Source organism: Diadema antillarum, unplaced genomic scaffold (assembly GCF_040938485.1).
Source record: "Diadema antillarum isolate AM-2024a unplaced genomic scaffold, OU_Dant_1.0 seq00001795_RagTag, whole genome shotgun sequence".
In the NCBI taxonomy this organism is placed as follows: Eukaryota; Metazoa; Echinodermata; class Echinoidea; order Diadematoida; family Diadematidae; genus Diadema; species Diadema antillarum.
In genome coordinates this window covers 1,011,213-1,029,069 of record NW_027272473.1, presented here as the reverse complement: position 1 = coordinate 1,029,069, position 17,857 = coordinate 1,011,213, and the positions used below count along the sequence as shown (strand labels likewise).

The 17,857-nt window shown below is 38.9% G+C and overlaps 1 protein-coding gene across 1 annotated transcript in view; it reads right to left on the bottom strand.

Moving 5' to 3' along the window:
• Window positions 1-15,389: 15,389 nt before the first annotated feature.
• LOC139712380 (GDP-mannose 4,6 dehydratase-like) overlaps window positions 15,390-17,857 on the bottom strand; it is a 100,939-nt gene continuing 98,471 nt past the window's right edge. Inside the window, exons 10-11 of the mRNA XM_071624205.1 lie at window positions 16,763-16,831; window positions 15,390-15,525 (exon numbers count right to left, since the gene is read on the bottom strand). Coding sequence (XP_071480306.1) covers window positions 15,463-15,525; window positions 16,763-16,831 — 132 coding nt within the window. The 3' untranslated portion in view covers window positions 15,390-15,462. The remainder of the gene's footprint in view (window positions 15,526-16,762; window positions 16,832-17,857) is intronic.

Genomic DNA, 17,857 nt, shown 5'->3' with positions numbered 1-17,857 from the left:
GCACTGAAGTGATACATTTGATACTCAAACACTTAGTAAGTTAGTATTTAAAAGATATTTCAAATTAGACCGCTATTTAAGATATTTATACCGTTTCTTACCTTCTGGTTGTTCTGCACTTTGTTGCAGGTAGAAAGAGCTCAGTCTTTACAATTAGATTTTGGCAAGTCAGGATAGGCCTATGTCTCTCTCTCTTTGGTGAAGTTTGAAGACAAGACTCAGTCTGTCCACTTGTTGGTACATCTAGCTGAAAACAGAAATCAACATGACTCAAATAATTTTTTTAAATCTTTAAAGCAGAGCATTATAAGCTAACAGTGAACAAAAAATAAAATCAATTTGAAATTTGATTGTTTTGAAAAGGCATCTTGACATTGACATAATTTTCTTTGTTCCCCATGCAAATCAATTATAACTAAAAATATATCTCTTTTATTAAGATGATTTTTTTTTTTTTTAGCTTTTTAAAAAGTTAAAAAAGAAGAAGATATTTAGGTTTCAGTGAGTCGGTATAAATGATCCATTAAAAATGTAATATTTACATTTTTTCAAATGAACCTTTATTCTTTGAGACATTAACATAAGAACTTGGTACTTATGAGTAAAGACATTTCTAAATAGTTCCTCTTTGACTAGATCTATTTGTAAACTAGAAGAGTACGTGGTACATGAACAAAGTAAATGATTCACAGATTAGGAGAGGTTGGCAGTCAGGACTGAACACTTTCTCTCTCTCTCTTCCGGGCATATTTGAACGGCAAGATCACTTGGTTGTAGACTCGCTTTTATATAAAACACCTAGGCCTAAATCCTAGACTCTTTTTCTGAACCCACAGGTCTACAAATACCAGAAAGAGTGGAATCAACCTTAGACCTCTGCTCTAGAGACTGATATTAGTCTAGCTAATTCACGTTAGAGCTAATGTTAGGATCTTCTAATGTTAGATCTAACATAAACTTTTTGATCAAAGTTAGCCTACATATATAGTATAATTATTATGCATAGATTTTAGAACCTCTAGATGCCTAAACTTAGGTCTAGCTAGGCCTAGTAAGCTGGGTCTTTACAACAAAACTGCCTAGATATGAGTAGTAGGTTACTAGAAACCTCTATAACGTTAGGTAAAATCAGTGGCCCAGATCTTGACTAAGGTTAGACCTAGATCCTAATTCCAGACGCCAGCTATTTATGCTTCAGACCCAGACCCTAGATTTTATATTGTAGGTCTAGTATATTAGACTCTAAACGTTGGTAGATCTACATCTACATCTTCTGTATAGACTACAGCCCCTTGCCCTGGACCTGGCTCTAGCCCTACAAATACATCTAACCAGCGCAGTAACGTTAGTAGTAGTGGGCCTGTACTGTCCACGCTCAATATACAACTGCTAATGTGCTAACGTTAGGTGTTAAGTTCATTGTGATTATACTATCATAGGGCCTAGCCCGATTGAATTGTTTTGGCATAATAACAGGCGCGCGTAGCCGTACATTCTAACACTATTACACTAACGTTCGTCGTTAGAGTAACACTACCCCTACTAGCTAGAATGTCTAACACTAACGTTAGTATTAAAGGGGCATAGTCCCGGTAGTGTAGATGGCGCTGTTGATGATACTGCCGAAGATTACCGAAGTAGAGCTGTCATCAAGAGTAAAGTGCGTAGGTGTTGCTAAGTAATGTTGCCTTTGTTGTCTTCTCTGCGCATCGCGCAGTCTGTAGTAATGCCAGGGTGCGTGCATATGTGCTTGTTATTATGACATCACAAAAGAAGTTTGCTAAATCTGTCATCCCTCTCAGCCGAATCATGAGCCGAACTGTGATCGGACCACTGACTACAGTGAATCGGACTTCTTCGGACTCGGGAAAGTGGGCCAAAGCGTAAGCGCCAAAAGAAGTCGATAGCGTAGGTCTCTATAGGAAACTTGCGCCGTGCACCCGCGTACGCATTTGACTAAAACACGGGGACCATGCACCTTTAACAGTTAGAGAGAGTGTAACCGTTAGATAGATTAGACCTAACAGTAGACGAGGATTCAGTCCAACTGCATGTGATGAGGCCATAGATTACAAACCTAGATCGAACGAACAAGACACCTAAATCTAGACGTAGACCTAATGTTTGTGAGGCCCTTTTCGCACCGTGTCAAGACGTGCTTTCCGGAATAATCGGTTTTCCACTAACAAGCACCGCCGGCACGGTCGGGTGGCGGCCCGGGGGTTGGTAGGCATGCCTGCGCCCACGGGATCGGTGCGAAATACAGTACCGGTAATTAAAGACATCGGCCTAACGTAGTATACTGGCGCTTGAACCTTGATATTAACCAAGTCTCAGATCAAAGTTGTATATCTTACAGTTAGATCAAAACAGATTTTTAAGTTCCGTTATGCAGTGCAATAAAGAACTATGTATTTATTTACTAAGTTACTTACATTCGAAGGAAATAGTCCCTTTTCCAGTACGCAGTCACCACGTTTCCAACTCAACGACCGAAACATGCAGCACGCTCTCGCGCGAGAGATTTTACCTGTAGCGAGCTCGTAGGGGTAGACGTACGCACACGTATTAAGTATTCGCGCGCACACAAGCTGCGCGCGCGGGGCTACTGGAAAATGCTCGAAAATGCATTTTCTGAGTTCCTGCAAGTTCAGAGTTTTGGTTAAAAGTAAAGATTTCTGCAAGAAAACTACAAATAATATTGACACATTCAATTAAAGAAGCACTTGTAGTTTTATAAAACATTAAATTACTTTTGGAAGATCATCTAATTAGCTTGGAAAAGCAAACTTTGCAGAACGTTAATTAATCTGTGAATATTATTTCGAGAAAACAACACCCAAACATTTGAGAGCCCCATATATGGCTGTACAAAATGACTTTTTGAATTGCTAAGGAAACACATTTAAATTGCAATTTCACTAAAAGGGACAATTGAAACTCATGATCTTTCAAATATGAATTGAATGGAAGCAAAAAATAAAAATCATGATTTTTGACATGCTTCTGAATTTTGTGCTAAAAATGACATTTTTCGGCAAAAACGCGCGTGACATCCGGCCGTACGCTAGTCCTTAGTATTTTTGCAAGACTTTCAGTATGAGAACGGAGCATTAACAAAAAATGCCGTCGAATCCTTATCTAGAGCCTTTTTTGAGGTTTGGCTGGTCTACTATGACATTCATTTGGCTAGAGCGGAGAAAGCAGAGGGTCCAACGATGATTGCCATCGACTCAAAACGGTGAGGACCGAGCCCCATGGACGCATCTGAGACAACAACTCACAGTTTAGATTGTATTCCCGACTCCCTCATCGCCCCGTGTTTTGCAATAAGACAAACATCGCTTAAAGAATAAATACAAACGGACCAAAAAATAATAAGGACGGCCCGCAACTTCGGTGGGAAGCGAATTCACGATTCGACTCGGGCAAACGATTATGGCGTATTTCTTTCAAACCGCGCAAGGGATAGCGCGCGTGCAAGGTGATGCGGTGGCCGCGGAATGGTGCGAAGGGAGAATGGCGATTTCTACGACGAATGGCGCTCCCTGGCCGGAAAAGAAGTTGGCCCCTGTTGTTTGATTACATGCATTCGATCTGCATTGAATTTACTCGCTGTTTGTTTGAATACGTCAAGCAGCAGACATCAGCGATGAAAGTCGGAAGGCGAAAATGAATGTCGGCAGTTGCGCGGGGTTGTTCGACAGCTCCCTTTGTAAACACCAGATGGCTTGCAATGAACATTTATCATCCGGGATGAGTGAAATGCGGAAGCAGCGAAAAGAAGAAAGTGATCGATTTCAAATGGCTTATGAAAATGGGGAATCTTTCATCCGCTGACATGTTCCCAGAGCGCTGGAAATATAACTGAGTGGACCGGAGCCAGTGACGTAAATTCGTCTCATCTTACTTCTAAACACGTCGATAATTTGTTTTATTTGCTTCAAATGGCTTAATCTTTTTCAGCGTACAAATTTGAAGTACACACACGGGATCATTTGAACACTGCATATGAGTATCTATATATTTATGTATGTGTGTGTTTGTGTGTGTGTACACATAAAATTGTTAAGAAGAAACAACAGTATGCCTGAATGCAAGAGATCATTAAGCAGAGGGGTGAATTTTCTTCAATTTGTCCCCCAGTACTGTTTGTTAAAAATGAAAATCAGTTGTCGAGATCTAACAAAATTAATTTCATTTGTACAGGGGAGACAAATTGAAAAAAAAAACCACTCATATATCAACATTAAAGGGATCGTATAGTTTTGGTTGAGACCTAATTTTAGGTTTCTAACATTTTTTGGTGAGATAATGAGAAACTTCTTATGAAATATGAAAGACCATGTAATTCTATGAGGAATTAAATGTTTATTTGATGAAAATTGGTTTTGAAATGGCTGAGATATCCAAAAAAGAGCGATTCTGATAAAGTGTGGGACCCACACTTTATTACTATCGCTTGGTTTTACTTTGTTTTTGGATGTTTCAGTCATTCCAAACCCGATTTTCATCAAACTTTGAATTCCTCTTGAAATAGTATGCTCTGTAGGCCCTACTATTCTTGGTATCTCGCAAAAAGTTAAAAGCCCAGTTAATTCTCATCTCCACCAATACTGTACCATCCCTTTAAGCCTTTTAACATGTCAGTGTTTTCACAATTTCTTTCCTCTCCCTCTCCATCTCTCCCTCTCTCTCCCTGTCTCTAACTCCCTCTTCCTCTCTTGCCCTGGGCATTTCCCTTTCAGCACAACTATGCATCGATCTTCTTTTTTTATTTTTTTTTACCGTTCTGAAGATTTCTTTACGAGAACAATGAGGATATGATTTCTGATTAACGCTTTATTTTTTCCCTTAGTATACACTAAGTTAGACAGCTCAAATCTTTCCCAGCACATGCACATTGCCCAACAGCTTGTGTATACTAGTATTAGAATCAATATTCTAAGCTTTGATAAATTTAGATACAAAGTAACTATTGAGAATGGTGCCGTGCAATCCCGACCACATAACGAACAACAAGCATAACTGTGATGTAAACGCAAATTCATCTTCATCACACTTTATACACCTCGAAACCTGCATGCGAATTCCAATCTTCTTTTCTTTCCTCCTTTTTGTTCCCATCTGAACTTAGATCAAGGCGAACGCGCTGTTGCGATGCGCGTAAGATGCGATTAGGATGCGACTCAGCAGATGCTGGTCATCATCCCACCATCTCTTATCATAAGAACAAGCGCGATTGAAATACGATCGGGCCGCGACTTAGATGCGCCGATATGCGATCAGTCTCCTCTTGATCCTTCTCCGTCAGAGGTTAGATCGATATGCACGCGAACTTAAATACGACTGAGACGCGGTAGAGATGCGTCTGAGTTGCGACTTTTACAGATACGATTGAAACGCGACAGTTGAGTTTAATATGAAAAGTCGTGATAATTCCATCTGTAGCATTCGCCTCCGAATTCCCATTATAGGACAGATGTCCATACGGGTGGTTGTTCTTTAATGGTATTGTCATTCAAACAGTGAACTGTCAATAATGTCCTTAACCAGGTTTATCACATGAAAAGAAACACGACAACGTCGACAAAAACATTGGACACTTTTCTAACAAACTTCACAAACATTCGATAACCACGGACATTTCGATTCTTAGCAGGGGTTAAGAAAGAAAAGGGGGGGGGGCAAAAAATCGATCACTAGTTGGTGATATCCAAGTGTTTGCACATCTTAACAAGACGGGACAGAAGCGCAACAATAACGCTTAGTCCCTCTTACTGCATTTTGGAGTGGCTTTCAGCGCGGCGTGTAACGGAATGGTGTAATTGAAAGGTAAACACAATTGAGCAGCGGGGAGCGAGACAGCTCTGTCTGTGCGTTTGTCCCGTTCGACCAGGGCACAGCAAATAGCTGTCACTTGAAAACCAATTTGTGGGCTTGTAGAGAAGTAGTCGGTGGCATGTTTGTTTGTCATTCGGTATCGGCCTCTGTCACAACCAAGGAGTAACTCCTTGGTCACAACAGAGTACCGCCTCTTTATTTGAAAGACTCTACACGCCTCATCACTGGCGATTCTTCGATAATTACGATCCTGTAAAAACCCACAGCTGATCTCTTATTCATCAAGATGGAACAATGGGAAATAATAACAATGTTTACTTTGAAAATGATTGCGCCTTAAAGTAGCTAACGACAGCAACAGAGATGAAACGGGGGGGGGGGGGGGTAAGGAAGATTAAGAAAGCTTTTCAAGTTCAACGTATCTTTCAAGCCCCATTACTTTTAACAATGAAGTAGTTGCATTTGCCCGATGGGTAGAACCTGGCGGATGCGTTGTCTAAGAAAATCAACTATAAAGGAATTTGGACGTGATGTTAAAAAGAAGAAGAAGAAGAAGAAGAAGAAGAAGAAGAGAGATACAGAGAGTGAGAGAAAGATTGAGAGAAGAGAGGAAGATCTAGGGAAATGGGAGAGTAGGAGACACAATCACCGGCACTATCAAATAATCAAAATGAAATTGGTAAAAATAAAATATTAATCTATCAGATGCACGTATGAATATGCATATACAGCGTACCACTATGCGAGGAAACTGAACATGGTGAAATCGCAGCCAGAGAACTTGTCGTGAAGCAACACCACTGAACACGATGACATCTGGTTAGATTGATTGCCGAAACGAGAATGCTGATTATCTCTTGGTAACCAACTATATCTCCTGGCCCACAATCTTCCCCTCTGTATTTTGTTTGTAGCTATTGGGTTCATTATTTTTATTTTGTTGTGCTTTATTTTGTTTCCTAAATTCCAGACAACTTATCCCACTTGAAGAATGGAAATCGACTTGTCATCCACGCGCTGATTCCGTGACCTCAGGTGACCTTTATCGCTCGATGACGTAGGGACTGCGTTTGGGGAGGACCAGCGCGCTCCACGACTGTCACGACAGCCAGATGAAAAATATGACGATGGGAGACCACCCAGCGAGCGGGATTTCCGCCGGCTTGAGAGCGGCAATCGAGTTTTTCCCTCCTGTTCCATTTTCGCTGTCCCGTGATCCTTTCATTTCCCTTCCTCTCCCCCCTCCCCCTCTCTACTTCTATTTCTATCACCCCTCCCTCTCTTTTTCTTCCCTGACAAATTACCGCAGATTTGCTTTCAATATGATATGTTCTGCATATCTCCCTTATCTCCCAACAGAGTGATATTGGTCGTGACAAGATGGTGATGTTTTGGATGAGGGGCGGAGAAGAGGCCCATAAATACGTAAGATGAGTGGCAGAAGGGAGTAGGGCAAGGGTGGGGTGGATGTATGAAGGCGAGATGGAGAGGAAAGGGGTGGGGGACAGAAAGGGAGCTAGCAGAGGAGGGGTGCTCAGTGTCGACCCCAGTCGGATCGGCCACACCCTTTCCTTGGAAACACCAAAACCATTCATTGGTGTCGCCATTACCAATGTTGCCAAATAGTTATCTTGGTTATATCTTAGAGCTACAGTTCTGTGGTTACATCTCCGTCTATTTGTGTGTGTGTGTGTGTGTGTGTGTGTGTGTGTGTGTGTGTGTGTGTGTGTGTGTGTGTGTGTATGTTTGTGTTTGTATTGTTGTCTTAATTACTATGCCATTAGCTTCACGATTCCACGAAAGGAAAATTTACTCTTGATGCTCGATAATGTTATCCATGAAATTGCGTCTCCGTATTTTCCTCAAGGGGATGTCATTTCCGCTTATGGGTATAAAACAAACATATCCTACAAGTCTCACCTGAACGAAATGCAACATTCAAAGTTACAAAACACGAACATCCACAAAAACTTTTCAACACGTCCGATGCAAATTGAAGGATAACCATTATTTCACGCTTTTCACGTAATTTAAATCTAAGTGAAATTGCTCTTCACCACGCAGGTGTTTCCTCAATGGCCACATTGTGTAAATTTTATTCAGTGATGTGGTCATTGAGTAAACACCTACGTGCTCAAGGGCAAAGTACCACAGGGCCAAAAGGACTTCATGTCCCCTTCTACGGCCAAGACTTGAAAGGCATGAAATCAAGTGATCTTAAAGAGGAAATCCACCCCACAAATAAAATCCAAAAGAAAGAGAAAAAAAATCCCTATCACTTTACTGAACGTTCCAAAATGACAAAAAATAAGATAAGAAAGGATTAATAAAGATGTTAACATTTCGAAATTTCATTTTTAAAAGATATTTCTTGACCAGTCCTTATGAATATTAAAATAAGGGAGTTGATGATGTAATGCCTTTACAACTTTTCATGCATGTTATCATGAAATTCGGGAAAATTGTTATTTTTAGCTAATATACAGATAAAAGCATATTCCCATACAAAAATATATCACAGGTAACATTTCTTCTTTTTTTATTTTGGGTGGGTTTAGGGGAAGTTTTACATTTGTACAGCAGAAATATGAGATTTTTGTCATTTTAGTCTGTATATGAAATGAATAAGAAATTGTGAGAGCATGATTATCATCAAGATGCTGATTTGAATACTCATAACGATTGGTCGAGAAGTGTTTTCCGAAAAGTTGTGAAATTTCTGAATATCATAACTTCCTTGTTTCTTATCCAATTTTGATAATTTTTTTTTTTGCACTATGCTGCAGGAATCTTTTCCCTTTCTTATGAAAATGAGAAAAATTTGAAGTGGATTTCTTCTTTAAAGTCCTTATCAAACTAAGAAGTGGACTATTCTTTAACACCAACAAACGTTTCTGTGTTTTGTGTGTGGATTTCTGTAGAACCTCCCGTTGACTTCCAAACTGGACTGCAGTTCCTCTGTAGGCTACACATATTTTTATTCTAAAAATGGACCATGACAGCATATTGAAATTCTATACAGCAATTGTGCTATAGATTAACTCCATTAGAACTCCACTAGCTTAAAGAATTTATCCAACACCCGTTTACAAAAATACCTTATAACTTTCGAATTTCGTTTTCCCCCTTCACTCTTGTAATACACAAGATATCATATTCTCAATTCCCAATTGTGCTCAATGCGCCCGATGTGCCCGATTGCCTTGAGCAAATTATCGTGTCCCCAGTATTGGGCACTTTGTGAAAATATAGTGTATTAAAAAAAAAAACGGATTTCGTTTTCTGATCAAATAAGTCATAATGTAAGATCTGTTAGATTGACATACTATGCAAATGTGCAATGTTTGTGTATAATGTTGTTTGTCTTTGTACATGTACAATATTTTGTTTTGTTGTTGTGAATTCTGTGGCACTGCACAAAATTCGAATAAAGAATCATCAACAAATAATATTCACGAGATTTCAAAAGAAAGTCACGCAGGAGACTGAATCCACTTCCGGTTGATAAATATTTAATTGATATAATTCAAAGCATTACTTTGGAATGCATTAGGATTAATTATCTTCATACACATTGTACGCTATGTTACATTCTACTTCTTACACTTTAAAACTCAGAAGGGACACTATTCCACTCTTACAGGGACAAATAAAAAAATTCACGTATTTCACATGATGAAGTTGTGAAAATGTAGCCCGTACATTTGTCAACGTTACTCATACATTGTAGTGACTCGCTGAACATACATTTGTCCTATACCTATACACTTGCATCGGTAACACTGAATTCTGTAAATGGAAAGTAACCTAATCAACAGTGCCTCATGTTGCTACATTGTATGCTCCATATCAGCATGAACATCTTTTTCTTGGTAAGACCTACATGGTCTCAGTGTAAAAACAGTGGTGTTTGTAATGCAGGCAACAGTGACAGATTTACATTAAACTCATCTACTGAGCCTGTTGACATGGAGGTTTTGTACAATTTGCCATAAAAATGACACACGGCACACCCAGTTGGTTTCCAAACGCAACGAGTCAATGACTGCAGGTTTCATCAGTGTAACCACCTTCTTGCACCAAACAGGCACTTCTATTCATCACCCCAATGATATCAAGAGACACATGAACTACTGTTAACACGAAGTTTAATCAGTATAAAATGCTTGTACCTGTACGGGGAAACACATGAGTTGTATCACATCAACTGCCAATGGAATGGTAGCACTGAATTTTGCCAGTGTCAACACCACTGCATTTGAAACAATGGATTCTATCAATGCAAGATCTACACTTGCTAGTTACATTTAAATCTATGATTCTATAAAAGCCTGCAAGTCTGTACAGCTAAACGAATAAATATTCACAACCAAGACATACAAGAAGCTAACAAACAAAGCAAAAACAAAAACAAAACAATATCATGTTAGGGTACTAGAAACATAATACACGTTGACCCTGAAAGTTCATTATTCTAGCGAAGTGTTTGACCACTGTAGTTTACCACATCTTGGAAAAGTCCTTAGTCTTGCATCAAGGCTTGAAGCTTGCTCTAAAAATGTGCAATATTGTCTATTCTTGCTGTATTTGTACCAGACACCAAACATTTCTTTCTTTCTAAAGGACACTGAACCAGATTCTCTGAAATGACTATAGATTCAGTCAACTTGACTCAAGGCAAATTTCATGAAGCAATGCGGAGGTGCACATAATTTTTTAAACTGGACAATGGAATATTTTCTAGAGAATAGGAGGACAAAAACGCAGGAGACGATTCGTAAGTAGAAAGAAACATTATCTTCCGTAAAATGTGTCAACTACTTACATCATCCCTGCAAACTTATCCATGAATGGGACTACCATCTCAAAGTAGTACAGAGCATCACATCAACACGTGTGACAAGGAAAATTAATACAAATACGAACATCGACCAATACCAAGTCTCGTAAATATCTTAAAATTTATGGGGGGCGGGGGGTCTTAAAATGATACTATCTTATTTAAACATGCAAAGTTGTACATTACCATTCACAAGAGCAAATTTAATCACAATCATACACCTTCTCATTTTACTATGAAATGAGAATAACTCAACACATAAAATTAGTCTGTTTTTCCATGCTAAAACATAATTTCCTTTGGAAATCACAAGCTTTATCAAGACAACATTTATTGGCTATTAATTTCTGGGTGTGTTAGTAGGATGTGGTTAGATAATTGATAAAGAGGTACATTCATTCATATTGCATGGTTATCAAATCATAAATCACACCAGTATCTAGTCATTTCAGTATACCAGTGTATTTCCCATCCTTGCTGGTTTGGCAGAGTTGCATGCGTTTTTTTTTTCTATTCGAAAGCTGTCTAATCAGTCAAATAGAAATAAAAAATCACAAATTTAAAAGGCTCTCATCAAATGCCTTGAAGTTTTCAACTGACAACATATTCCAGACATCAAATCATAAAATCAAACATATCAGGCATTAAATAAATAAACTCACTGTCAGGGACAAGTCACAATAATCACTAATTGGCAAGCATTTTTCACAGTGAGAAAAATAAAATTAATCACAGGCTGAGTTCTCTAACAATTGATACATCAAACAATGGGAAATAACTCACAGGGGAGGTGTCTATACTGAGACAAATATGAGTTGAACGAAAGCTATGGAACAAAGACCACAAAAATGAGTGAAATTTCAGCAAATTAGGGCAAATAATCGTAAGTGATAGCACTAAGAACCCAACCAAACGCCTCAAATCTATCACCACTATCATCACAAACCTGTAGCCGCTGTTTTTTATCTGTCACTTGAATTGATGCCAGCTTTATACACGAACCATGATTGTCAACTCTGCAGCATGCATCAAGATGCAGCAAGCAACGATGGTACGGTAAACAAACAAGATACTTGAACAAACAAGCAAACAAACAGACAAACAAATGAAAACATAATGGAATCACCTTCTGCACAGACACCTAATGGTACTTTGACATTTTTTATCTCTCTCTTTCAGAAAAACATTCCTTAAACACATTTACAGTTGATGCCAGTTTGCCTCACTGTCAAGACACACAGATTTCCGTGTGTGCGTATTGTTGTTTTTCAGTGCCCACAGACTTCCATGACAATTCCTTAGCACAATTTCAGATTGACACAACTTTTAATTTTAACTCTCGGTCATATTTCCCATCACAGCTGATGGCCAAATCAGCAGCCCCATTCCTTCGCTTTGATTTGACAGAAAAAAAATCTTGAGTGGAATCACTTCTTTAAAATGGCAGCAACTGCAGTACATGCATTACATATCCCTGACATTGTCTATGAGTTGTAGAGAGCGATTGCACGACAAACCCACTGTTAGTAGAGATTAAAATTGGGTGCGAAATAAATGAAGAGTCTGATCGTAAAACAGTTTAACCGCCTTTTTAAAACATTTTCAAAACAAGTTCATCATCAGATTGAGTAAAATAACTACCTCATTACATAACATGGAATAATACTTGAAGCTATGATTAAAAGATTCATTTTCTAATCATTTTGTGTTCTTCTCACAGCTTTAATCACAAACATCTAAAAAATGGAGTTAATTACTTTTGCAATCAAACTCTTCAAATGCTACCTACATTTATAAAGTGAGGACACAGTGCTACAGGTTATCACAAATATATTGCACCTACTAGATGACGGGCCACTTACATTGTAAATGGACATTTTCTGGACAGGTCAACTCATTTGTTTTTGTTTTGCCCCACATGCTCTTTATCAAATGGTCCGATATCCTTAAAAACACATGATCAACTGTTGCCAATGAATGACTAAAAAGAAAAAGAAGAAAAAATCTGTAGTCACATGATCAAGTGTCGACCAATCAACAGAGCCTAAACATTAGTTACCAGGTGCATCATATAAACCCGACTTAAAAACCACTTTGATAGTTCAGTACTTAACTGCCCCTACATGCAATTACTCAAGCTATCCGTAACCCATTGAGGACAAGTCCTGAGTATACTCGGGCAGGATTCTATGGGAAATGCATGTTGTAGCAACATCAGTCCCTCCTCAATGGATAACAAAGTCTTGGTGACCAACTAAACCCTGACTAATTCATGACTAATTCATGACTCTGTTACATTACCGATTTAAAAGAAAGAACACCCTGAAATTAATGTACATACAAATCCCCATTACCGTGGTAGTCACTTTCACGACAGGTATATCCCACGATACCCATTCTTCAGATACAATATGTATTTCTGTACCATTAAAAAGGGTGAGCACTCTTTTGTAAAGCAATGTGCACATCACAAACACACACACATACACACATCCACATACACAGAGCATATCCTCATGCTCTTACAGACACACACACACAGACACATGCAAAACAAATGGTCTGATCCACTTTAAATATACAATTGTACGAGTTATCTTCTGAGCAGATGACAACAATTGATTCTTGCTCTTAACAGAATGGAAATGAAACTTCAGAAAAAACGTCTTGTGTAATGTGGAGCACTTGATTGCAAAACATCATGGGGGGGGGGGATGTCACTCAAGATTGAAATCGGCTTGAAAATGACAGCACTGGGTCATCAGTGTGGAATTTCAAATAATAATAATAAAAAATCACATTGGTGACAATTACCTGAAGAAATGTAATGCTCTCTTTAAAAGACAGAAAACTGATGCATTCAGCATTTAGAATTAATGCAAAAACCAGTGAGATTTTTTTTTTTGGGGGGGGGGGGGTGGGTGGGGCTAATTATTTTAGGGTGCTCTAACATAGAGCTCTTATAGACAGAGAGATCAAATACATAAAGCCATCAGACAGATAAATACTGACAATGTATTGGAAGCACACAGAACACAGACTATCACCATGCTGACATAATTGTATAAGACTACCAATGAAATAATTTCTGAAATAAATAGAAAAAAAAGCAACAAGCAAAATATTTTCAAAAAGGCAAAACAATATCAAAGAGCAAACAATACTGCACTGACGTATAGGCCTATCAAATGCTGAGCTACTGCTGCCACAATATATGGAAAACATAATGCTTTTGACGACATTTCGTGGAGGAGGCTCAAAAAGATAAATGAAAGATATGCAAAAAAAGTAGACATCTTAATGTCACACTGCCTCATGTACATGCCAGGATCTTATTTCTTCAAGAACAATGCTATTAAGCTAGGGGTGACATTCCAAAAGCTCCTCCCCCTCCGGAAAAGACCCCCCAAAACTGAAGAATTTCCTGGATATATATTTTTCTCCTTAGAATATGGAGTGTCATATCCATAGCTAGGAAGATGTACCTCAACAGACAACACATTAATAATGCATATGCATTGCACTACTTTTGGTGCACATAAAACTTGCCAATGATATACTACAATGTATGTAAAAACTGCTGATGAAACTAATACTATACATAAGTTAACAGGTTGAATATCAATTTCCTCATTCACTGCCCATGGGCGATTTACAATAACAGAGTGCCCAGTCTAATGATACATTTAAAAACTGATGCGATATTACTTTAAAATTTGTGGCAAGCGCCAAAATTTGCCGAAGATACATTGATATTCGTCAATGAGTGAAATGTAAAAAGCTGCACAAACCTCGCCTTTAAGTTATGAATACATGACATTCAGCCCTTCCATGCCCCTGACAACTGCTTATCAAAATAAGTAATGATGTCGTCTAATTCTGTGGCCCACACCAGAGCATGATACATCATTTCCCCCTTTAGTTAATACTCCTGCCAACACCAGTGCATATATGACTTTGGACTTTAGAGCTTATGAGAATGTGAATGTAAACGATACTACTTCTCAGTAACAAAATTAAATGGTGTCCAACCTTGAAAGTGAGAGATAGTTACGCAAGATCTTAAGTCATCTGCCGACAAACTTTTAAAATGTCTAGATCTTGAAGGGTGAGGCCTTCTACTTCTGAAAGACTTGCTGTCAATCTGTTGCGTGAAAAAAAAAAATGATCATCTCGAAGACAAAAATGGTAGCTGGTTGATTACCCCTACCGACACAACGGGCAAACTTTGAACATGATTTGACTAGTAATCACTGGTACAGCACGCAAGTGATGAATACATAAAAAGGCACTAAAGAAGGGGGAGTTGCACGGATGCCAGTTTAAACACTTGCAACAAGGTGACACACATAATGCTGGCTTGAGTTGTCCTAATGATATGGAAGATATTCTTCTCTTTCTTCTTATAATATACCCCATACTCTTTTCTCCATATCACACTCTCTCTCTTTTTTTCCTCTATCTCTCTCTTTCACTCTCTCATCTCTCTGTATATATAACACTCTTGATATTACATGTATATATATCTATATATCACCATCTACCTCTATCTTCTTTATCTTTTTCTCACTATCTCATCTCTCTGCACACATAACATTCATGATATATACCTCTATCATCATCTACCTCTACATTCTTTCTCTCCCTCTGTATTCATTTTCCTCTTAATATATCTCTTTCTCTCTATCTATCTCTTTCATCTCTCTCCCTTTCTCTCTTCATATATCTCTTTCTCTTCCAGTCTTCCATGAGTTGGTCCCGGTCTGATGTCGGCATCTCTAGGCGTTGGGGTTACCCTTCATCAAGTCAATGTCACTCTGGACCATCTCCGTCACCAGTTGCTGCATTAAGGAAAAACAGTAACAAGAACAAAAATCACATTACTCAGCTGTGCGAGGTGGAAGCTTGGGCTGTGTTGGGCTGTGAACTGAACCATACCACACTGTACTGTACTGTACTGTACAGTATGTCCCCCAAAAAAATTACCATCCGATTTTCAAGTTGTTAACTTCCAATATAATTTAACTGTCTGAATGCTACTTCAGGGTCTAAAAATATAACATCTTACCTATATTTGCAGAAAATCCCATTCACTTTGGTTACTGTAAATGGTCACAGAGAAATGTGGATTGTTGTGCTGCATGACATGGGTCTGATTCTCCAAATTTAACATTTGCATGCTCTTGGAACTGCATATCAATGTGTGAACACAATGGACAGAACTTGTAGGGAAGGGATTCCTGACCTGCTCTACAAAATCCTAATTTCTCTTTAACCATTGAAGCAAATCAGAAGGGGCTTTCTGTAAGATGTGGGTAATAAGTTATAGTTTCATACCCTGAAACTGTATTTGGATTGATTTAGTACTTTTAAAGTTATCGTTGCGGAGGGTCCCGGTGTAATTTTTTGGAGGACATACTATACTGTGCCAGATTGGGATTGTTCAAGTAATCTCTGGAGATAGCATACATCATGAGTTACTTTCTTGGATTTTCATTTACCATCAAATGTTTTGTAGGAATGGGGTCATTCACCGTGAGCACTTGCACTACATACACGTACATGTGTCCTTAACAAAGAGAATCGACTATTTGTATTGTGATGTAGTGTGCATTATGCGCATTCTTCTCATGTCAACAGCTGGCACGGTACGCTTTTAGACCACTCTGTGTTTGAGCCCTCTGGTACAGTACAGTATGGTATGGTACGCCTTTGGAGCACATGGGGAAGTGGTCCACATTTGGTACGATATGGTAGGGTACGGTACACTTTGGGAGCATTGAAGTGTACGGTATGGTATATTTTTGGAGAGTGCACAGACACACCCTATATTATCTTCTCTTTTTTTTAGGGGATTTCAGTAGACATGGCTATTAAATGATATTTGATTAAGGGAGATTTGAGCATGGCAGATCTCCAATTTAATGGAAAGAATGATGGGAGAGAGTCTATCCTACCGGTGGCACAATGATCACATCAAAATATGAACACTTGGTGATGTTCTCTATGAATTTTAAAATTCCACAGGAGTGGACACCTCACCAGACACTCAACATGGATGAGCCATCAAAGACTTACGTCAAAGGAACATTTAGGTTTCCAGTTTAATAATCGCTCTGCCTTGGATGCATCTCCTTGAAGAAAATCCTGCAAAGGAAGAGACAGGAAAGGAGAAGAAAAAAACAAAACAAAAGAGAGGTCACCATTCAGTTATACTCAATAGAGAAGTCAAAGACCAGTCTGTCATTCCTTACATATGATCACAAATTGCACTGAATTGCAGTACATACAATCATCATTACTGACGCTGGATCGTGTGGTTGTACGTCACCTCATATCTTAAATATCCCTTTTGAATATTGAACACAAACATACTTCTTGGCACTATGTAATTGTCATTCACTTCCAGTGGAGTAATCAAAATCATTGTAGTGTTTGTTTGCTTGTTTGTTTTATATGCAGTTGTGCTTAGGAGAGAAAGCATAAAATTGTTAAACAACAAATATTCAGCAGGATGTGATATGGGGGAGTGTACAGAATTGCACTTCCTCCACTCCAGCATTTTTAGATCACTTGCAAATGCCCAGACGGTCAGGTGTGAGACAGCCTTGAGAAAGACAGGTACTGGCTGTTAAGGGTCACACCTAGTTACAGCCCCATTTCAAAAAAAATCCCACCTCAAACAAAAGAAAGACCGAGAAGGAAGGACTGGCCAGAGGTGTGGACTGATTGCGAAACTGGGTCGCAGGCACGACCAACTCTCCTCTGCTCTGCTCTGCAGGACCCTCACGTAACGACTCTTTGCTGGGGATCGGAGTTGTTGCTTTTATCATCTACCCTCTTTTTCTTCCTCTGAACATTCTTAACTGTTATTCATATCCCTGTAATAATATTTTGAGGAGACAGAAGTCAAATTCGGATGAATGGCCGAGGTGCCAAGTGGGACTGGAGAGCATCCAAGAAGGACACCGAGCCAATCGCAATGTGACTGTCATCGTGTCCTTAACCCAGAAGAGTGAGCAAATTCTCTCGCCCCGACAAAGTTTGTGTTGGCGACAAAATAATTGACACACCGAACTGAGAAGCCAAACAATGCCCCGACATTCCACAGACATCCAAAATATTGCACCATGGCCAATGACTTATTTTGCCATCCGCTCTCTTTGCAATTAA